General features: G+C 37.1%; 1 protein-coding gene across 4 annotated transcripts in view; it reads right to left on the bottom strand.

The window, feature by feature from the left end:
* Window positions 1-24,251, bottom strand: part of TRPM3 (transient receptor potential cation channel subfamily M member 3) — a 284,603-nt gene that overhangs the window by 125,129 nt on the left and 135,223 nt on the right. For all 4 annotated transcript variants that reach the window (XM_075526387.1, XM_075526389.1, XM_075526386.1 and 1 more), the window contains exons 2-5: window positions 19,827-19,906; window positions 18,943-19,147; window positions 10,278-10,491; window positions 6,569-6,693 (exon numbers count right to left, since the gene is read on the bottom strand). In XM_075526387.1, coding sequence (XP_075382502.1) covers window positions 6,569-6,693; window positions 10,278-10,491; window positions 18,943-19,147; window positions 19,827-19,906 — 624 coding nt within the window. The remainder of the gene's footprint in view (window positions 1-6,568; window positions 6,694-10,277; window positions 10,492-18,942; window positions 19,148-19,826; window positions 19,907-24,251) is intronic.

Below are 24,251 nucleotides of genomic sequence, written 5' to 3'. Positions count from 1 at the left end.
GACACACCCAATACAGGTGAGTTCCTCTCTTGGAGTGGTATACACATGATATTACACCACATTTTCAATTTTCTTGGAAAAAACTATTGGCCCATTCGTAGCATAGTACAAAGGCAGCTGCTTGCGTTCACAACAGCTTTAGGAAGTTTCTATTCAATGGGGAGTTTGCTACACTTTGATTTGTTTTCATCAGGAGAAACTCTTCTGCAGACAGAGTAAATTGCTGCAGAGTTATCCCACTCATAGCCTCCAGACAGACCAAATAATAGCACTGGGCCACATTTGGCTGTCAGCTACTTTGGTGGGTCTCCAGTGACATAAGTAAGACTGCACTGATGTGGCAAAGGAATTAGTGTTGGGTCGAGGCATCCTGGCTGATCATTCAAAGACATTTGCTAGAAATATTGTTCCCTGCATTGTTTACGTATGTTCTGTCTTTTTGGAAAGGCAAAACTCCTGAAAATTTGTAAAATGAAGCCCTAGCTGAAGAAATGCTGAAGTGACTTGTTACAAAACTCAGATGGGCTATACTTCATCTGCAAGAAATTTTCTTCACAGCTCTGGCATTGTTCATTTTGCAAATCTAACAAAATCTTGTGCTTTTTAATTCACAAAAGTGTACACTCATGTTTTGACAAAAATGCTTGCAGACAGAAATATATTAACTTATTAATTTCTTCCCTAGCTTCTCTCACTTTTTGTTATTCTAAAGACCTCTCCAACTGAGACATAATTCTTTATAAATAATTTGTGTTAGTAATTCTTTGGCCAGAGGTGTATCTCTCTATTATTTTCATTTGCAAATGCTTGCAGCACTTTGGTCAACTCTTGGATGACAAGGGGAAACCCACAGACTTCTTTTGCTGTTACAAACTGTCACACAGAGGGTACTTTGTAAGCTGTTCATCCTGCAAAAGGGAGGAAATAGGTCTGAGAAGACCAAGAGGGCAGCTGTCCGACAGCAAGGCAGTGCACTCCACTGTGAGAACAGGTGATAGCTTTGGCTCAAGTTTCTTTTATACTGTTTCTTTTGGTGCCCCACTCATAAAACATTTATTCTACAGGTGCATATAGCTTAACAAATATCAATACACTGCTGGAACATGTTCATCAACTAGCTTCTACAGAAACAGAAACCATGTGTCCCATGCCACAGTCAGAAAGAAAAAGAAAGTTCGTTCTCACATGCCTAAGAATCAAATAAAATCAAACTAAAACAGTCACAGATTTTTTAAACTGATACCTGCCCCGTCTACTCAATATATAAAGAGCACAGGCCAGGAAGATCTGATAGAAGAGGAATTACTTGAGTTGCCAGTTCATTGTACGATTGCAAGCTGCTGTGCATGCAATTCCACTGACAGCTTGTGGTTTGTCCCCGAGAGCCACTGCTCAAAACTTTTAATGGTGACAGCTTGATCTGCAGTTCTAATGAGTTGCAGCACCAAAGGCTCCACACATTGACTTACTAATGCTGTCGCAGGGCAGATTAGAAGGCTATACTTTGGTTCTGTGTCTGCTGTTCAGCTACAAGGTGAATTTTATTATTTTTATTATTAATAAGTTTTATAGATGTGAAAATGAGGATACAATTATTTCCAGTTGAACTGTTCACAGCATGCACAGTTCAACAGCTGAAACCCTTTATTTTAATAAGAAATTTCACAAACCACAGTCAGACTCTTTTCCTGATTAAAGGATAAGCAAAATCTTCAGGAAGGCAAGAAAATCCTATGCTTTGAGGCTATTTCCTTGAGGTGAATTGCTTTTCCACAACACTCAGCAGATTTTCAGCTTCTCACTCTTGCAGTTCCCATTCCTTTGTTCTTTTCAGTCCCTTACATTTTACAGGCAAGTTAAAAGGTTGGGAAAACTTTGACTTTAATGTCTTCTCATCCTCTTTCTGCATTGAGAAGAGGGAATAATGTCCCCTGGCATCTTCCTCCGCAGAGTTAAAAGGAAGCATTTATGCTCAAGACAACCCCTCTAAATATAGGTTAATGAATGTGACAGCAGCCATGCTGCGAAGCAGTACTCACGCTGCAGAGGCTGAGGGCATTCTGTCAATAGATGAGGAGCTGGGCTAACCCCAGCAGTTGCCTTTGCTCCCTGAGGTGGCAGCTAGCTTGAATGAAAAGCACTGTTACACCCTGTTTACATTCCCCATGGGCACATGACACTCAGCATGGGGACAGCACTTGAAGAATCGCTCAGGGTAACTCACCACGGACCATGAGCACACATGTGTCGTGATCCAACGCATGAATCTGAGCAGTGTAGGTGAAGGCAAAGAATTTACAACAAACTTGGGGTGTTCAGAGTAGGGGCGGGAAAAGAGATGCGTGCTTTGCTTCTCAGAAAGTAGAGTGTTCAAATTAAGCCTTCTCTGCAGCCTCACTGTCCTGGGGTACACCAGGGAATAGAGTGGTTCCTGGTTTAATTTAGAGGATCCTGGAAGCATCATGGTCCAATTTCTCCATATATGCTACAAATATGCCAGTCCCCAGCTTCGCCCCAGGCATGCTTATATATATATATGACATATATAATATAATAGATATTATATATTATAGTATATAAAATATGTTACACATAATATATATTTGTATAATACATATATATTTACTATATAGATATAAATTTGCTGTGAGAAAGCAGCTTTCTTTCTGATAACACTTTTTGCTTTTATGTAGCACCTTTACGTGTTTATGCACAAGTCTACAAAGTAGGCTTATATTTTGGGTTGTGCATTCTGCTGCACTAAATGATAAAAACCAACCACTATTTCTTCCTTTTCACTGACTAAAGCCTTTGTTAAAAGTAATAAGTATTTTACTTTTTCCAAAATTTCTGCTGACCTTCAGTTTTGCCATACTCTAGTTGTTGAGCGTAACTGAAACATCAATGAAGCATAACTGAAAGATCAATGAAGTAATATAGGGAGAGAAACACACTATAATCCACGGCTCTAACAGTACTCTAAGGGAGACAAATAAACCCCAAGAAATTTGAAGAGAATTTAGGAATTTCTCCTTATGTCAACCTGTCGGATCCACGTATGGAAGGATTTTTATAGCAGGCATGGAAAAGTGGGTGTCATGGGTTTTGTAGTGATTCAGCATAGCAGCACAGAAGCTCAATTTTAGTTTCCATTAGTTCAGTAAGAATTTTTCTTTTTTCTCACAATTGTAATTACTAAAAAAATGCATTCTATTTAAGTTAGTAGGTTATATACTACAGCATCTTGACTGATCAATGACATATCACAGTATGCTGGAAATGTCTTTTCACTGAGTCGCACACTAAAAGCATATTTTGATTTAAGTCTCAAATACTAGCTTCTTTGGACTAAAAATGAAACTTATTTGAATTATTTCGTTGAGCAAAAGGAAAGTACTAAAATCAGGTTCTCTTTGTAATACAGGCATTGTTCCTACTGAGGTGACTAGGAATTAAACCCAAATGAGGACTGAACAGACTCTGGAAGGAAAGATGTGCATGCTACAAAGAGTCACGAAGTGCACTCTTTTAAAAGGAAGAATGGATCTGTATGTAGGGAGAAACTTGTTTATAATCTAAGTTTTCTACCAGACTGAGCAAGCCACCTTACTTTCTCAGTTCTTCTATCAGAAAATTGGAAATAAGGCAACAAGCTACCTTTCCCTTGCGTGCTTTGTTTTTAAATTAGAATCTAAGCGTGTTAAGAGGGGCACTATTTTCTGCTATATTGCTGTTACAGTACTGGAGTAAGACAAGTCTCTTTAGGGATCTTTAACCATCACAATATAACAAACAGCAAACAACAGTAATATTTTGCTTAACTTGGCCAGTTCTTTTTATGGCTCTGAGGAAAGCCCTTGGGATTCTCAAGAGCTGACTGATTTGGATGGACCGGTAAATGTAATAAAACTCCTCAGCTATGACTTCAAGATCCATTCAGGCCAGGCAAGGGCTGGAGCATTAGCAGAGGCACAGCTCTGCTGAGCACGCCTGACTTGCCACGAGGCACAGGGAGGCAACACGCACTGGGACATGTGCAATGGCAACAACTCCGAGCTCCCTCGCCCCCTCCCCCCCCCCCCCCCGAAAATCCCATGACTAAGACAATTTTCTGTATCTATCTGATGCTGGAAGGGTATGTTTTGACAACTCTCAGTTCTGATCATAATTTAACTTGACATAGTGCATATAGGCATAAAGCCCCATTGACGCCGGAGTTCGACAGGCATTTTACTATTGCTTGACTTTTCCCCCCCCGCATAATCCTTTGTGACCTTTGCTTCTTGTTTAATGATGATTCATTTCACATGGTTATGGTACTACTTATATTTCCCCTTCTTGGTTCATTTCGCAGCATTCACCTCTAATGAGCCAGTCAATATAGTACACTTTGATTTTCAAAAACTTTCAAGTTTCCTCACCAAATGCTTCTAAAGAAAGTGCACACATTGGATAAGAGGGAAAGTCCTCTGAGGGATTAGTAACTGGGGAAAGCCAAGTGGAAGGGAGGGAAAACAGTAACAAGGAGAAGTTAATTTTTGCGAAGACTGAGTGTTACTAACAATATTTAGTGACATAAGTGGCCTACCTCAAGCTAGGTCATGTATGTTCAATACAGTTGTAAGGGATTTGGGGTTACTAAGAGTGTGAAAAGCTTACAGATATTTCAGTGGACCATGAAGAGTTAAAGAAAGTCTTCATAAAGTAGCCTGACTAGGCAATAAAATGGAAGATGAAATTCAATATCAGTAAGCATAAAGCAATATCATTACATGTGCATTAGAGACGGATAAAACCAGAAGTGCTTCAGCATTGCATCATGCCATTGATCAATCATTTTATGAAAATATTAGGGGCCAGGAGGTTCGGAGGAAAAGTTTCAATTTTGTCTATCACAGATATATTTCGGAACTATTTTTGACCTTGGTAGATAACCCTGTAATTGTAATCCTACTGATATAACTGTGGCTGCATTAACGGAAGACTTTATCCAAATTTGTTTTCTTTAATGTTTTTTAAACTTTTGTCACTTTCTGTCTGATGATCAGACTAAGTATTAACCTTTTTTTGGTTTACGAGAAAGCTTTTTTTTTAAAAAAAGCATACAACTTCTTGGTTTCCTGTTAAATTAGAAGGATATTTAGAGGAAAATGTATCTTAAAGAAATCAGAAATCAGTGGGGGCTGTTCCAGTTGGCTGGAACAGCTGTGAAACCAACTTCTTTCTTCAGCTCTTTCTGTAAAAGCAGGCTCCAGAGTCCCTTTAACAGGTGGCGACTAGCTGAGAACAGAAGCAGGTAGCTTTCCAACAGCTGGAAATTACTAATGGACGAGTAACAATGTCTCAAAATTCATGACTAATTTGATGTCCTTTCTTGCCTTCTTTCTTCTTGCAATGCTTCCAGAACTCCATGCATAGTCAGTAAAGACTGCTTATTTGAAATTGATGTGTACATTACGCTTTAACAGCACGCATCTCATCTTTGTGATTAGCTATTTCTGCTAGTCACCTTTCGCAGTGCATCTCAGAAGAGTTCATCAACGACTCAATTACTGCTGCAGAATCCCATCCTGCTTGTTTGTATATATTGGTAACCCTATTATGCAAGTGCTGGTGGTATTAGAGTACAAAACCCCATGCTAATACAATTCCCCCTAATGGCTATACTTTAATAGTGAATTGCAATGAATTGCAGTTGGATCAATTTCTTCTTACTCATTGTAATTCCTTCTGACCTAACTGATAATTGAATCTTCTTCCCCTCCCCAACTTGCTAATGGATGAACATACAGAGAAGAATGGTTTAATGTAGACAAGAAAAACATTCATTATGCAGAATGAAGACTATATCTCTTCTCCACTCAAAGTTAGCCACTGGTTCTCAGGTAGATTGCTTGGGAATGAACCACAGGTGAGGAAAAAAAGAGGGCTCGGAAAAGCTTCAGGTAACATATAACCAGTGTAAGTAAACTATTCATGTATTTAAAATCGGGGGGTTAATCTTTCTGACTGACAGTATAGGTTTAAAAGAGAAGAATGGTGTGAAAAAGTACAAGAAACACTGACTCTGCCCTTCAGAAGGTGACTGAAGTAATGATTCTTTGAGGTCTGATCTCATATCCAATACATTTATAAGACTCTTATTGCAGTAATAAAAATGTATAGGACAGAATATATTATAAGGGGGACAGTCTGCAATTCTGCATTTAACCAATGCATCATAGTACTATTTCAAAGTAAATCAGACTTCAAGCTTTGCAATCAGTGTTTTCTTAGGCACTTTTCAGGGTTCATAGTGTTCTAAGGGTGAAACTTTAATATATTTTCAAGAATAGCATTTAATGAAATTTATTTACAATTTATTTTTAAAGAATGTACAGTGCAGGAATTTTTATTGTTGCCACGTCAAAACTGCTATCAACCATAATGGAAAACCTGTGTATGTATTGATTTTTTGCTGCAGACATGAATTCTATGAGGAATTGTTAAGTGAGGGATGGAGAGGAAAGGAAAAATAACAGGGAGTTTTATATATATTGGAGGTGATCTATGTCCATATAGGGCTTACATCTTTGCCAATCAGGTCCTCTTGATTTTCCACAATCCCCCAGGGAGCTATACCGATGGTGCAGATCTTCCCTCGAGATTTTGAGGCATGATCTTTCAGTGCATCTCCAACATGCCGAATGACTCCTGGGAAAGAAACAGCATAAAATAGAAATTCGTAAGTACGTTCTTTTTATTCATTATAATATAGATTTAGTATGGAATTCTTTTTTAGCGAACATATATACTATGCATATACTTACAATTAAGTAAAGCTGTGAATATATTCCTATTGGTTATTATTACAGTAATACTGTAAGTTCATTTTATCTAATCCAAAAAATATTAAATGAAGTAGCAAGAAAAGAATTACACAGCTTTAGAAATAAGAATGGAAATGTTGACAGCTGACTGTAACTTGTTTATCTGCACTTGTGTTCATGAACATGTACATGCGAGCATTCGTATCCTTCCCAAGCACAGAAAGAAACACAGGAATTAACCCCTGCCCCCCCAGCTCCCCGCCCCGCCCAAAGCGTAGCTTGCACACAAATGTTCTGTTCTGTCCGAATAAAGGATGGAAATCTGAAAACATCATTACACTACTCTGTGGTGACCTATTCTACCATTCTTTCCAAACAAACTCAGTCACCTGAGATAGCTTCCAGTAGAGTATTAAAAAAACCCCTGGGGATCAGTGAGAAAACAGAAATTAGTAGAGAGAGAATGTCTGCTCCCCAGCTCTCTTCCAAGTGCTTTCTGATAACGCTCCTTGTATGCTTTAGGCCAGCTCTGTCAGTGCTTCAGTGGTATCTCTGTGCAGAGGACAAGTGCCATTCCTCCTTCCTTTTCATAAAATAATTTTTTTACCTGTGTATCAATAACTATTTTTGTGATATGGCTGCACTGAAGCAGACCTGTATATTTGCTGTGGATGTTATCTGTTACTCAGTTTCTATGTTTGCTTCTTGTTCAGATTCCACAGTTTCAAGATGACTGGATTGGAATTACAGCAGCCAGACAACAGATGTCATTTTAGCCACAGTTCTTCTGCACCGTAAATGAACCATGTAAGAAAAAAGTCCACAACCTAACAAATCCTCTAAGTCCTGCAGTATTCTCTCCTGTGGTGGAAAAGTTAAAAAAAAACCCTGTACCTGCAATCAGCTATGAATTAAGCTCTGATCCAGCAACCCAAAGGATTCAAAGCAGAAAACCTGTCCAGGCTGCAAAAAATTCTGTTATTTAGAATAATCAACTTTCGGCATGACATGAATATTCAGAACAACTTGTTTAAGTTATTTAACAGTCATGATTACAGCCAGGTATGCACCGTCCCTGTCACATCACTAATTCTCAGTCCAACAGCAGTATTTAAGGGTTTTTCAATTATACTTTTCCTTAAAAGAAATCTGATTTAAAAATTCATCATCAACAGAACAGACTGTAGTCAGAAATTCTCAATTTGTACAATTTCACATAAGAGATAAACCACTTAATTTTCACCAACACAGTTTGAAAACCTAGCACTGGAGCAATCAACTGCTTTGCTCCAGAAATCAAAAACAGTAATGAGAGGTAACTGATAATACAGAACTGCTTCTGGAACTATATGGTTTTAAAATAACACACAGCAACTTGAACTTCATTGTTTTGTCTAGGTAATTTTTGATTACAGGGAAAAAATCCTTTTCAACAGTAATTATGTTGACTTTCCCAGTTCATTTGTATTGTTTTGGCATTTCCAACTATGATGATCTGAAAAATGGTATGAAGCAGTCATGCATTTGCCAAATGCAAACGTTATAGTCAGTTCTTGTTTACAAAATTTCTGTAGTTTGGTTTCTGCAGTTCCTGTGGTAATCCACTGCAATGAGGGTACAATATCTATAGTTTCTAATGTGCTTTTAACTTGAAATTTGTATCTGTCTTTGCCATCGTCACTACAAGAGTATCTGGCAACTAACATAACTATTATCACCACGGTACACAGGTCAACATTTAACCTGATTTTCTTCCTTGTTCTGCAGAGATGTGGGGGATGTTACATACATTTGAGTCTGTCTATTTATCTATCTAACACTCCAGAAGCTATCTTATTTGCCATTTGTATTGCTGCTGTGATAAAACTGAATATTGTTTTAAATTTGATGTGCTCTGGAAACTAAAAAGCCCAAGACTCCTATTAAGCATTCATATTCAAATATGTAGGAGTTGATCCATGATGCACTAAAATTAATGCATGATGGAGTGATTACAATGTTTTCCATAGGCAGTAAGAGGATACTCTCTGTGGGATTACTTAAGTAATAAATTATAGCTTTGTTACTGCAGCAAATGAGAATGACATAAGAATTTACAAGTACATGTCCTAGCTCAAAACTTCTTGCATTTATCTCTAGCAGAACTCTTTGACTTTCCCCTGTCTCTCTCCTCCTTCCTGCCTCCTTCAGGGAGGGTAACTGGGAAGCCACTGCCCAACCTCTTTTATCCGGGGAACTACATTTTGCAGCGTATTCCCAAAACGTACATGCTCTCTCCCAGCAAAGCTGGGCCAGCTGCCATCTTGGGCCATTAGGACACCCATATGGTACATTACAGATGTTCTTAACTTTGAATAGAAATGGCAATGTTATCACTCTTGCTGCAGCGGTAATAGAAAAAAAGTAGGTCAAGCTGTCTACAATAAAGGAAAAAGTGGTATTTATGCACAATAACGTTTTCCACCACATCCACAAAACAGAACCTTTTTTCCTTTCATACTTCAGACTGTCTTATCAGATAAAATAAAGGTCTTTTCTGGATGAAGATGTTTTCCATTTTATGTAATAAGAGTTTGACTTCTTCAGTTTCTGGTTAGTAGTCCCTCCCTGTAGCTTACTGTTGATCTTATAAAGTCTTCACTGGCAATATACTAATATAATTGCCTCACAGGAGGCTTTATTTTCAGCTCCCCAGTGTGCTTTTCATGCTTTAGCAAACTGTTGTGGTTTAGCCCCAGTCGGCAATTAAGTACCACACAGCCGCTCGCTCACCTCCCCCCCGCCCCCGGTGGGATCGGACGAGCAAAAGTAAGAAAAGTTGTAGGTTGAGATAAGAACAGTTTAATAATTGGAACAACAACAACAACAATAATAATAATGATAAAAAATCATCGTAATGTGAAGGAAAGCACCAAGAGAGCAAGAGAGGAAAACGGTGATGCAACCGCTCACCACGCGCTGACCGACGCCCAGCCAGTCCCCGAGCAGCGACCGCTGCCCCCCAGCCAACTCCCCCCAGTTTCTATACTGAGCATGATGCCATATGGTATGGAATAGCCCTTTGGCCAGTTTGGGTCAGCTGTCCTGGCTGTGCCCCCTCCCAGCTTCTTGTGCACCTGGCAGAGCAGGGGAAGCTGAGAAGTCCTTGACCAGTGTAAGCACTGCTTAGCAACAGCCAAAACATCAGCGTGTTATCAATATTATTCTCAGCTAAAATCCAAAGGACAGCACTATACCAGCTACTAGGAAGAAAATTAACTCTATCCCAGCCAAAACCAGGACACAAACCTTTTATTTCCTGGTAGCTACCAGGCTGGTATGAACTTGTCATTTTCTTGTTTGCACATAGTACAGCCAACACTAATAAAATAAACCATGGAATGGCTTCTTAATCTCATCAGTCCTATTTTTTTTCTGTGATGAAATCTCCTAGATGACACTGTGCTTTCATTTCAATGTTGCTGTTACCTGTGTTTACTCCTCCAGTGAATATCCATGCTCCAGTTGTCATAGCAGCCTTAATGAGGCCTTTTCCAAAGACTTGCTTGAGTTTTGGCTGAAGTTCAAAATTCTGAAGGCCCCCGTGCACAGAGATGAGAAGTTTAGGGAGCTCAAGCTGCCACTCTTTGGTCATCAGATGCAGAAGAAGGTCAGGCTTTGTGTCAAAAGACACACGCACATACTGCAGAAATAAAGGCGGCAGTAGAGAAAAAAAGATTGGTTATACTCACTGGTTCCTAATAGATATGATCTATGCCCAACAGATCACTGAAAAAAGGCAACCTTTATGACAAAAGCACTAACTAATTGCTAACTTGATGATTTTTCAAAAGTTAGGAAACTAGGAAACTAGGAATAATGGAACACTTGCAATTCACAGGCTGGACAATTTTCCTTTTTTTTAGGAAATTAAGTCATTAATTGTTTCAATGTGCTTAGCAATGCTTGAAAGATAAATGTCTTTATTTATGGATGCAAAAACTGGAGCAAAAATTTAAGTGGTCTGCCAAAGATGACCTAGGTAGTCAGAGTCACAACTGTGTGTTCACTTGTATCTTATTTTCAAATTAACAAAATCAAACTCTCAAAAGGTAGGAAATAACAGAAAGAAGCTTGGTTGTTCAAGCACACATAAGTTTAAACTGAGCAAGTCTACTAAGCAGGTACTTTTCAGATGAACAAATGGTAACGTGAATTACAGACTGATTTGTATAGATTCATGAATTTGCCTAACAAGGCACAGGACCCTAAAAGTGTTTTGAAACACATTTACACATTTCCAATTCTTGGCTCTTCTGTGCTACATCTGCAGCACTTTGGCCCAAGGGAGATCATGCCCATCTGTGTGTGTTCAAAGACAACAACTGTCTTCAAAATTTCTATAGCACTCCCATGTTGCACACATACCTGTGTCTTCCTGACAAGCCTTTCTCTGGGCTCTTTCTCCTGCTCTTTCTGTTGCTGATGTATGAAGGGTTTCACAAAGCCCGTGACAGGGCAGATGATACTTTTTGGAGCTCTACTTACATAGCAGAAACAGGCCGTAAGAGGATAAAATTCTTTCTATAGCTGGTAAGATCTGGAAGGACCCTCTTAATTGAATAAAATAGGTTATAGAAAGCCACTCATCTATCCAGCTTCTGATTAAACCAATGCATGTACAGTTACTTCAGTATTCTTTCCCTTGACAGGCTGTCAGCACAGCCGTCAGGTTTACAATACAGGCACCTTTGCTTTCAGCCAGAGGAATGCCTACTTCTAACTTACTTATTGTAACATGCCACGTAGTGTAATATCCACATATATTATGTAATAATTTTGTCCCTTTTTAACATGTCTAATCAGTATTTCTTGCCAAAAGATTGTTCTTTAGTAAACCGTATGACAGTAAAGTGCACTCCTTTCTAAGTTGAATAAGAAATAAGGACTTGACTTTTTCCAGAAGAAATTGCTAATAGACAGGTTTCTTTGCAAGAATTGGTTGTTGCACAGCAAACAGCCATTCTTAACATTTCTGGAAGCAGAAGCCCATTCGGGCAAATAGTCACAGGGAAGCAAGGGGGCACAGCCAAACTGAAAGCTGAGCAAGAACTTGGGAATGCACATGCACCCCAGTGCATCAGTAATGTTCTCTGCAGCCAGGCACATTCATAACAGCTAATGGACAAAGAACATACAATATTAATGTCTGGCAAGAGCATAATGTACCCTCGAGCTTATATATACATGAACTGCATCCTCAGTAGCTACCCATTTGATATTCTGCGTGGGAGTTGAGAAAATCTTGCATGGCACCTGATCCCACTGACCAGACGGTGAAGCTAATAATTTTGATTAGGATTTGAGGGTTGTCAAAGTTTTAACACACCAGAGGGGTTGTAAGGAGACTGATCCTTATCCCCTTAGGAAAAGCTGAGGTTGCCAAGGGCAACACCTTGTTAACACTGCAGGCATTAATAGACAGACAACAACATCTCTCAGGGGTCCTACACAAAATCTCTGCTGGTCAAACCATGGACATTATGTTTTGGGATCACTGGTACGTTGCTCTGTTTTTTGCTGAAGACAGACTGGGAGTTCTAAGAAGATAATTAAAGTGAATTCATATTAGTAATGGCCATACAAATTTGCTGCAAACAAAGGCCACTGCATCATCCGGGATGATATTAAGATGAAGGCACAAATGGCATCAGATATGTATTATCTAATCCAGCCAGTGACTGTTTTTTTGATTCTTTAGCACTGTTTTACACTGCAGAATGTGTGACTTCACTGCCCCTACCTTCTTAAGCCTATGTACTGGCAAAAATATCTTTCATTTTCTTATCCAATAAGACGTCTGAATTTCAATAAATATAAATCTATATAGTGAATCACAAAGTTAGGAGAAACATTTTCTTACTATTATTTGAAATGTAGACATATTTTATTACAAACAACTGCTCATTCTTTACACTGCAGGCAAAACCCCTCTATACTTATGATAAGAACTCATTTTACTTTATAAAGTAAATTTATACAGTAAAATTATAAATTATAAAGTAAAGAAATTTAAGCAAAAATAAATCTGAAAGGTTTTTTAATGTAAATTAAAATTTAAATCATCATGGATAAGCTTTAGTGTTTTAGAAGTTTTTTGAGAAGGGCAATGGTGCCAAACATCATGATTTTTCTTCTGTGCATAGACCTCAATTTTTATGACTTTCTGATTCATTTTTGCTCTTACAGAGGCCATTTTCAGTTTGGTGTGCTTGGCATTACTCTTCTAGCATTACTTAACATGTTAACTAGTAAGTACAAGATAATTATTTTGTCATCACTTTCAAAGTATGCATTCAGTTATGAATAAGCACTTTTAAGGCCATTTTTGTCCATATTAAAAATTGATTTATTTCAGTCTTGTAGCAGAATATTCGGTCTTCTCAGTTTTTGTTTAGAATCCTAATAAGCATTTCTGCTGTTCTTTTGCTACAGCCTCCAGTGGCCGATTTAAAATTTAAATGTAAATCTAAGCTAAACCACTGCTCTGTTACCCTGAAATTCCATGTCTGGTGTATCTGTCAGCTGTAGAAATGATCAGTTCTAATGGCAAATGATTTAATCCCTTTTTTATGGGGTTGGTGTATGGATAGGATGCAAGACTTCAGTTGTTATGTGTTAGCAGAGCAGGGCAAGATAGGAAGCAAAAGTACAGTTTTGAACCACAAATCCTATGGACCGACCTGACTGACATCAGCATAACACTGTTAAATGATAAATCATGAAGTTCAAGCTGTCGTGCCCATTTGATCCCTAAACTAGCGCAGAAGTAGTCAGCAAGCGTGCCATTTGATGCCAATAGTTGTTTCTCTTTTTTATCAAGCGGTTTCCTAAAAAATAACTGTGCCCATCATCTGTCAAACAGCCAGATGCTTGCAAGTTGGACTTCAATGCCCTAGGGCAAAAGTCGAAGTTCCTGAGTGGTAAAGTTACTACTCTGTTAAGCAAGTACAGCTGTCTCATTAAAGTACATGGTGAATGATTGCAGATAACAGTGTCAGTGAATAAAATAGAAAGATTCAGAATTTTGTTGTGTTTCTTCAAAGAAAATCTCTTCAGCCAACATTTTGTGATCTGCAATCTAACGTTGCTCCTTTGTTTCTCTTTGATGCATGCAGGTACTGGCTGGCTATTTCACCTACCTTAAGATTCCATCACTGCAGACGCTTCTTCAAGCTAAAGACTGATTCCCTCAAAGTGTGATCTTCACATAAAAAATAGGCCTGATGTAATTCTCACTGAATTCAACAGAAAAACTGTCACTTAGACAGCAACTGGACTGGATAAGTTAATATTCTTCTTAACATCTTAAGGCCTCATCCAGATTCCACTAAATAGTCAGTGGAAGGACCCTCATTGATTTAAATGGGGTTTGGAGAGACGTTTTTCTGTGTTACTTCCTCTTTTTCTCCATGTAGGACACCATCTTTTGAATTCTGTAAATGTTCTGTAAGTATTAATTTACTATAACAAAAACAATGTTTGCTGCCTTTTTCATGGTTTATGCAAGTTACAGGATTATCTCTTTTTTTTTTCTTTCAAAAGCACTGATGCTTTTAAGATCCTTTTTACACAGTTTTGGTAAAACTCAACATATTTTAAAAGCAGAAATATACCTTTTCATGTGGCTGATTTCCAAATATCCTTATTAAAGTATGATGTTTTGAGGTTCTGAATATTAGAAAGTCTGTCTAAGAAACTGTTTATGTACATTGGAATTCTACTGATGTTCTTTCATGTTTCCATGCACCGTAAGAAAGGTTAAGCTTATAACACCTAAGTAAACTTTCTTTCTTCTACACCTCCAAACCTATGTTAGCTTTTTATTGTGCATATTAAACGTATCATTGGAATGCATTCAATTAGGAGGAATGTATTTAACTCACTAAAGCTTTTCAAACAGCCATCTTCCACCTAACCTTGAAAAACCATGATCAAAGAAATGTCAGTTCTGTAAAGAGCAGTCCTTTAAAAAAGGCTGATATGGAACCCAGGCACACTAATTAATGAAAGAATGTTAAGGGTTTTTTTGTGTGCGGAAAGGCAGATAGTAAATTAAAAAAATTGGTTTAGTTTGGTCACAAGTTCAGTGCAAAATGCATCACAGCAAGATTTCCTTAACTGGCCCACTAATGACCAGACTCCGTTTTGAAATTGTTCAGAATATTGCTCATAATTGGAATGGAATCACTCCCATTAGTTTGATAATTGCTGTCAGAGTTAGGGTAATAAATTGCCAGTATATAGTTAGATGAACTCATCCATGTTATTTCTTAAACTACTAAGAGCCAACTGATATAAGCAGATCACATTTTATTAATTTTCCTGTCTTTTTTAATGCACTGATTTATTGCAAAAGCTGTTAATAAAGTTTATATATCTTCACATCGCTCTCAGATCTTTTTACAGTTGTCAAAATTGAAAATCTGCTGTAAAAACAATGTAAATGTGAACAGCAAAACTGTTAAATGTGTTTCTTAAACATTAATGGGAAGCCACTTGTAAAGAAAATATGATATTGATAGAGATCTAAACACCACAGTGTTGTTGCAGGATCATCTGTCATTACATGAAGACTGAAAGAAAGGCCTCTTTAGTAACTGGTCTTGTTAACCAATATTATCTAATCTTGGCTATATGTTTCTATATAATCTACTGCACCCTCAGCTATTCACATTATTGATTTAACTAGCTTAGTGCAGCCCCAGTGAAGATACGTTAACAACTCAATGGTGACAGCAAAATTCATGCTGCTTGAGAATTTTTGTTCTATGTGCCCGTGGAAATGAAATTAATGGCACAGTCAGTTCTATTGTCAATATGTACACCTACATCGTCTTTTCTGTTTTGTTCCAAATCCATGTGTTCTAGTACAATTTCAGTGTAATTTTCATTTTCACAGCTAAAGATGCCACTGTTAATTGTCTGATAATATTATATCACTGCATTTGTAGCTTGCAAATATACATGCAAAATATACATATATTTACTATCAAATTTGTATATATATTATTAAAATCTGATTCTGTTACTTCCAATGGAGGAAATAATCATCTGTCAGTCTTACATGCACTAATCTGTTCCATTTATTGACTACCAGTTTCCCAATTATAAATCTGAGGTTACGGTTTCCATTAATAAATCCCACCTCATTCCTTGTAGCCTGATTCAGAAAAATTTACCAATGTTGCTGTTAGCACAAACCAAGATAATACTACTCAGTTCTGTGTTTCCCTTGCTTAATAATTATCATGTGTGGGCATCCATTTCAGGAAATAAAATACGGAACAGGTGGTGAATTTTATGCCAAATTCTTCCCCTGAGGCTTTCCTTGATGTTGGTCAGGGGAAATCTTGCTAAATCTTGCTGCTTTACAGGGTTATTCTATTAGCCAATAGGCACAATATTAACCTACCGTGACTCTCAGCAAAAATCAGCTTGTATGCTATAGTGATATTTGATATCCAGTAGCTAGAAAATAACTAAGGAACATATTTTTAGAAAAGAACAAATGTCCATTTATCATGTTTTCTCTCTTCTCTCTCTCTCGTCCTGCCCCTGTTGATGTTCCAGTTTCTCTGCTTTTGGGTTTGAAAATATATTGTCTGAACAAGAATGTTTCCAAGGATTACTATGTACTTGTTCCTTTTTCCAAGCCTATTTTTCAAGATAATTTAAATGCTCTTTTTCCCTCTTCTCTGCTGGCAAAATTGGTTGATTGTTTTGACTAAGCAAACTCTTGGCTTTCACAGAAAGCTTTTGATTTGGTAAGTTTTATTTACCATGGGAAAGACCTTGTAGCCAGTAAATTCAGAGATAGGAATTTCATTCTTTCTATTAATAAAACTGTAACAACTAGTTAGGCAGCTCTTGGACTAGAATCTACCCTAAAATAATGTTTTGGGCTGGAAATATGACCATGAGGACACCTTCATACTGTTTTCAGTGACAAACACACCATAGTATAACACAACTCTTAATTTTCTTTCAATTAAAAAAAATGCACAATTACTGGTTATGCAAACCTCCTTATTTGTCTTTTGGTCATATGAAAGATGTTTTTCTCATTGGCGGTAACCAAACAGGACACCCATTAAAGACATATTATTGAATTATTTAATTTGAAATTAATTTCAATTATTTAATTTGAAAAGTGTTTCCCCATAGTGGGATGACTGAATTTCTGGAGCTTTTAAAGACTTATTTAATTAATGAAGAATTTGGTTGTTTCCATGTTTTGGGTGGGGTTTAATGATCATGAATAGATGGCAGATGCAACTATCTTCCTGATTCTAGTACTGTCAAAACAAATCGAGCTTTTCCAGCAATAAATGTGTTGTCTGTATTAATCCCTAAGTTTTAACCTGTTATTTAGGCCTCTCAGATTTTTAACCCCTTTTTGTCTTCTTTTTTTCTAAATTCTTCATGGTTTCATTCCTGACTGCACTCTGTCACAAGATTTTTCTTTCCTTCATGTGGACTTCCAATTTTATCTCCACAGTTTCACTGCAAGTATATGTCTTTGAGCACACCGCATATACCTTGGAGCATCTCCTGTTCTCTTATGCCACGGTGCCAGGACACCAGAGTCCTAACAAAGACCGGAAATCCTCTAGAGAAATTGGTATCAACAGCTTCCCTAAAGCCTTCATCATTTCTCGGCTGCCCAAGACTACTTTTGTCTGGGCAGGGCTGCTTATTGCTTTATAGTGATCTTCAAGGACATCACTCGAAAAGCTCTAGTGATGACCCTTTCTCATAAAGACAGATTTAATGCAAAGTATCCATATATGGTTAATAGCATGATGGTTACTATATCTCTGAATCTCTCTCAGTTTTGGTGAAAAGAATTCTGTTTTGTTCCCACTCCTTGTGAAGATACCAACAGCACAGTTTGGTTCATTTCAGTGCTGAAGGAGGTGTCAATTTATTCACACTAAACTAATGTTATTTACTGAATCAGAGTTTCTCTCTAGCAATGGCCTTGCAGATTTTTAGGTGATGATCGGTTATCAACTGAACATAAGGTGTCTGTGATACTCTCAGAGAAATGACCTAATTTTCTACTTGTTTCTTAGTGCAACAGTGTTTTCTGGTTTCTATCAAAAGAAGCCACCCATCTGGGCGAACAGAACCATCCACTCAAGTAATCATTCCATCTCCAGCACCTATGTATCCACCTGAGGAAAATACCTGGCTCTTGCTAGCATAGTACCTGAGCTCTTAATTGTCTCTAATCTATCTAGTACCCCGACAGATCTGAGACATCTGTTGGGAAGAATTCAGGCAAAGAAGATGGTACTGGGTCGCTGGGAAGGTTATTCTGCAGAGCGCCCAGGGGTTCTGCTTCTGCCCTCCCTGCTGCCCAAAGCAGTGTCTTGGCCACAATGTGCTAGGTACATACTGATCTTTCATTCCCAGACTCCCAGGTCCTACAGTTTAGATAGAGCCAGACAGATTCTTCCTTTCAAGTAATGCCACATAGAAGAAATAACACGCATGGGTTAGTGTCGGTGCTGCAATCACCTCTCCAACTTAGTGGAGCAATGCCTTCAGATTAATCTACTTTGGTATTGCTCCGTAGCATTGTATTATGATTAAGTGACTTGCTCAAGGAAATCTGTGGCAGAACAGGGATTTCCCAGTTCCTAGCTTAGACACTTACTGGGCCTTTATTTCATTGAAAGATGAACTAAATGGTCTATCGTCCAATATATATCTGGAGGAATATTAAAAGAAATTTGGTATATTTCAAATTAGTCAGCCTTGCAGACACACCCAGCAATGGGAAACCATAGTTGAACTCTGAAGTTATTCAGAAAAAGAGGGATGGCTAGCCATTGGAAGAAAATTGAGATAGCAGCATATTAGCATATTTTCAGTCTTCATAAAGGTAGCCCCTTTTATGCTGGACTCCAGCTTTTATAGTTAATTCTGTTCACCAATTCTTTGGCACATGATACACAAAAACATATGGTACAGTCTTACACTAAGTAATACTTTAAAATGAAGTTAAGAAAGAATGCTGTTTATTCTCTGTGAATGCCTTTTTTGAGCTAGCAGCATTATTTATCTAAGAGAAAAACATGGTTACCATGGCTTTATTGGAGTGGCCTCCTCCTTGGAACTCAATGGTTCCAAAAGCGTCCGTCGGGCTGAGCTGCGTGTGCTTGCTGATGGACCACTTCTCCGACTGGATGTCATTGCGGGTAAGCCTGCTTTCATTTTTCTCATTCTGAATAACGGAGATGCTTGGAGTCAGTCCAACGTGTTGACCTATTAGACGCCCACAGCAACACCTGTGACATTAAAGAAACAGAAAACGTGAGTCATGTGCTTGTATAAATCGAACAGGGAAACAAAGTATCTTAAATGACCTACAAATCCTAAAAAAAAAAACCCTTTTCAACTCTGCTGACTGTTTTCCTGCTATCTGAAGCCTCTACTTGTGGAAGCAACATGGTACAGATATTACCTTTTCTTTCTATGATCTTGTTTACTTTGGACGCGCCTATAATTAAGTAAAATCATGCTTTGTTCTAAATATGTACAAACTGAAGTTAAAGAACATTTTCTACTGCCTTCAGATGACATCAGGCCAAATAATCAGCTTTTGCATGGACTAGCACATATTTTAAATGGGTAGTTCATTGCATTTATTTTCTTTTGACAGTATTGTGTGTCATGCATCCAACTTAGGTAAATATTCAAGGCACTGAATATTGAACTAAGAAGATAAGGAAATAAAACATAGATGCCGATCCACCTTTATCTATCTGTTTTTTGGATGAAGTAAGTTTTGAAATGTAAACAATTAGTGCCCATAGGAATCCATCACTCCAGATGTAATTCAACCATCTTCTGATCAAATAAGTCTTTACAAACTATTTATATCCATATACATACGTATGAACACATATATATTAGACATTTTCTTGTAACTGACTTTCATTTTTCATACAAGTAGCATGCCATTACCTATGGGGGTCTTTGGTGCTGGGTATGATATGAACACATTCTCTCTTGTAAAATGCTCTTTCTATCCATGATTTCTGTGCCTAAAAAAGAGAAAGGGAATGCTGTGAGTTCTGTTTGCTTATTAAACACAACTTATAGTACAACTGAAGAGAAACTTCAAACATAAAAGAAAACTTCACTGACTTTGCAGATATGCAGTGCACATTTTGCACAGAGCAAACATTTTGCATTAGAACTATGGTTCCCGTCAAGAGCTAAGCACCCAACACAAGCTCTTAAGATTGTTTTCATATTCACTAGACAGATGACTTTGATACTGTAATCTATATTCTCATAGCAGGAATCACTGGAGAAGAATTAATTCAAACTGTAAAGCTTTCTGCATGGTAGAGAAAAAACACACTTATTCATTAAAAATACTTAAAAAAAATTTCGATTTCCATTTTGGTGACACAACTAAGTCACCTCTAATTAAAAAAAATAATCTCAGAAACTAGAAAATAAGTATCTCACAATAAAACTTATAACACCGTGATTCCAATGCAAGTTTTTAGACATGTATGGAGAGTGCTGTTTAACACGAAGCCAGAAAATAGTTTCATATGTGGACATCTTAATTAAAAAAAAAAAAAAAAGGTAAGATCTGTTTCTGCAATGAGACACAAAATACTTTGGTACATTAAGAGTCAGATGACTGGCTGATGTAACCTCTAAAACTGACTGAATTCAATGAAGCTATGCCTGTTCGTAACACCCAAGGTCTTCCCCCACATATTCGCAGGAAAGCACAAAATTTCCCTCTTTAGTCTTAATTTCAGATACACAAGAGATCTTTTTTAAAAGATAGATGGGTAGGAAATTAAAAAACCCAAAACAACAAACAAGAGACTTTCAGAGTTCTGAAATCTTTTTAATTATCTAGACAGTCCTCATTCCATATAGTAGGAATTCTGGCAAGCTCTCTAAAAGATTCCCCCAGATAGAATTCAATTATTTCATTTAATTAGGAGATGACTTGAAACTTTCCTTTACAAATTAATTTCAAACAGATAAATTTTAAAAAATGTATTTAAATAATAAAATTACCTATTTCATTGCAGAGCATTAACAGAACTATAAACTATGAGTTATGACAAAGTTATCTGAGAGTTAAATAATGTGAAATGACCTTTAGATAATTTAAAGAAAATCTAAGCATCTTGTCTCTATAAAAAGAGAAAATATGAAATTGCCTTTATCACATTACCTAACTAACTAATGTTACCTTGCTAACAATCTAATGTTACCTTCTTGTGAACTCAATCTACACCCTGTTTTTCGTGCTTAAACCCAGAAACATGTGTTTCTGGGTCTTTTAAAAATCATTGTAAACTGTGGAAATTTATTGGAGTCAATGAATGTCACTAGTATAAACTATAAAGTACCATAATAAGAATTTCTAGCTAAATTTATTACTTATCACTCTCAGTATATAAAAAGTTATTCTTTTGCCTTTTTCACAGAAGATAATTCTGTATTGGATGTAGTGGTCACTCATGTTACATAATGATATTTTAGCTTTGCTCTACTTTAATTTTTATTTGAAAAATCTGGTAGACTTCATATTTTGTAGGAATGGCAGACACTCTAACATGACTTTTACAGTCAGGAAAAAGAAAAGTCTATTATAAACATTAAATAGAACTGTATTTGATTATTCTTCCTTACTGTAGCAAACAGAAAGTTAATACATTATAGAATGTGGAGCAAGGTTTGTTTCATGTTTAAGCAAAGGACAGTTAAATAGAAATTCTGAAAAAAGTTTTACTTTACATAGGAGAGATTACCTTGAAGTTCTAATTTATTATAACTTCTAAATGCTTACAAGCCTATGATGCAGGCAATAATAATAATAATAATAATAATAATAATAATAATAATAATAATAAAAACATTGTATATTATACAGCCAAATCAGCTTAGAAGTCCAGTGCATCACTGAGTAATTTCTCAATTTAGCAGTCTTTTTAGGCAAAGAAAGGCTTTTTATAAAGTAACTTTCTAGAACTGTCAAGGCATGCAGAGTGAACTTTATGAACTTCATTTGACCCTCTTACTGCAGAACTTTTGAAGCGAAACTACATGGGAAAGTTAGGGTTTTTCTTTTTGTTGAGAGTTGCAGAGAAAGAAAGGAAGTTACAGTTATTATTTAGGTATCGCAATGCTAACATTTGAAATTACATACTTTACTGAATGGACCACACATTCTTGAAATTTCTCCCCTTCGAGCTCCAAGAGTACACAAGCTTTCTATATTGCCTTAAGAAGATACACACTGATAAGAAGCTGCAGATTTATGAATCCCCTTTGTTGTATACATATATAGTAACTTTTTGACAAAAAAGGAACACTTATACAATAATGCCAGTTTTATCTTCATGCTTGTTTGTTTTAACACTAAATACATGCCTGCAATATCCCTTTTCTTCTCTAGAAATCATGAAAAGCTTTTATAAGCCAACTTTTCTTCCTGGCATCCAAAATCAGGTCCTACTGCAGAGCTTACATAGCATATGATTATCATTCAGGTTGCCAAGACTCCCTAAAAATATCCTTTATTAAATTTCATAAATTTTGCATACTTTTCTGCAAACAATTTACCTTGGTGAATTTACTTACTACATAGACCTAATGTATCTTTTCTAAAGATGGCCACTAATTCAATTTCTCTAAGCCTCCAGATCCAATTAAAAAAGGTGCCATAACAGGTACTTCACTGAAAACTTTTTTCTTTAGGTATACAAGCAGGCTTTCAAAAACCAAGAAACTGACATTTAAAATTTGTTTTCCTATTCTTTTTCATACTGTCTTTGCAAATAGAAAAGAAACCTAGCTATGTTAAATATAATAATAATTTGCATTTGAATTTTCATTATACTTCTTCAAATGTAATATTGCAGAAATAATAGTCTGATGTAAGAAGTCCTTTATTCACATCAGGAAAAAAGACTCCAGCTTTTAGATCTCAAACAACATACTATCCTACCCGACAGAGTCATAATGCCAAAATAGACGATTTACTAATTTCCTAATTCCTTGTCCTTCCACTAAAAAGAAAGCATCTGGTTTCACTGCCCCATGCCCCCATTATCTGTCTGTGACAGAGATCATTTGCAAGGAAATACAAGGTTCAGAGGTATAATAAATTATGCTGCCTTCCATAGAGTCTTCATAACAAAATTAGAATAACTTGAGGAAATAAATACATTCATAACAAAACAGTCTGCATCGAACTCTTGTTTATAATGTGAATTAATAAAGTAGTAAAAAGTTTAGAAAAGTATAGCGAAGTATTTTCAAGAATAGTAGAGCAAGAAGCTTATCTTCTCTTTCTCTTATTTCATAAACACTCCTTCAGTATTAATTCATAAGACAATTTAAAGTCCACAGTGAATTCCTAAAGTACATGCCATACTTCTACTTGGGTTTAGCTTACTCATAGCTTAGATCTCTAGGTTAAGTCTCTCTCTCTGTATTAACCTAGCTGAAAAATCCCACCAAGAACATTTTTTCTCCCTTTTCTTTACCTGAGCATCAAACTTGGCATTTAAGTCTGTCCCGGAGCAAACTCTGCTGTCCACGTTTCCCTGCGGTCATCGCTAACAACCCATTCACGACCGCCCCCCGAACAAGGCGCTCTGTCCGTCCGCAGCACGGAGATGTGAGAGCGAGTGAGGCCCTTGCACCCATTAGCTGCTTGGAATGTGCTGCTGTGGGATTAGCCTCGTTAAAGGTTCGGTGGACACTCACCCACAGCCCCACAACACCGCTTGGTTTGAACATCTAATCTGACGCCAAAAGAAAAACAAATCCCCTGAGAGCTTGGATTTAACTGGCACAAGCCTTGAGGGGCTTTTTTCCCCCCTCTTCTTTCCCCCTTAGAAAGCGAGCTTGTGAAAGTGTGATAAGGTGCTCTGAGTTCTTAAGTTCAACGCAGGAAAACAAATCCTTCAGAAGAAACTGTACTAAGCTGGAAAGAACCTGAGCACACAAGAGAGATTGTTAATCTCCAAAGAATGAAAGCAGTGTGTTTATTGGGCAACTGTGAGAAATCTATACGCAGCTGAAATATATTGCAATTAATCAACAATGGCTTTTTTCCAAAGAAGCTGGGGTTTGTCACTGTTTCTCACCACAGTTGCTGTACTGTAGTGAATGTAACTTTTCAGAAAGTCATAAACATAAACCTTTGTCTTTCAGAGACAAGCAACTGCAGTGTTTTCGGCTTAATTAAAAGTTAGTAACTTAAACGACAACTTGAATGTATACAAATTTGGGGACTACTTCTTTACCGTACCCTCTTGATACCAACACTGAAGAACAACCTTTTCATATGAAAAACACCTAGATTTTTTTAGTACATAGCAATTATATGTGTTCAACTAT

The sequence above is a fragment of the Mycteria americana genome, chromosome Z (genome assembly GCF_035582795.1).
Source record: "Mycteria americana isolate JAX WOST 10 ecotype Jacksonville Zoo and Gardens chromosome Z, USCA_MyAme_1.0, whole genome shotgun sequence".
In the NCBI taxonomy this organism is placed as follows: domain Eukaryota; kingdom Metazoa; phylum Chordata; class Aves; order Ciconiiformes; family Ciconiidae; genus Mycteria; species Mycteria americana.
Note: the sequence above shows the minus strand (reverse complement) of the source record. Positions and strands in the feature narration are given on the sequence as shown.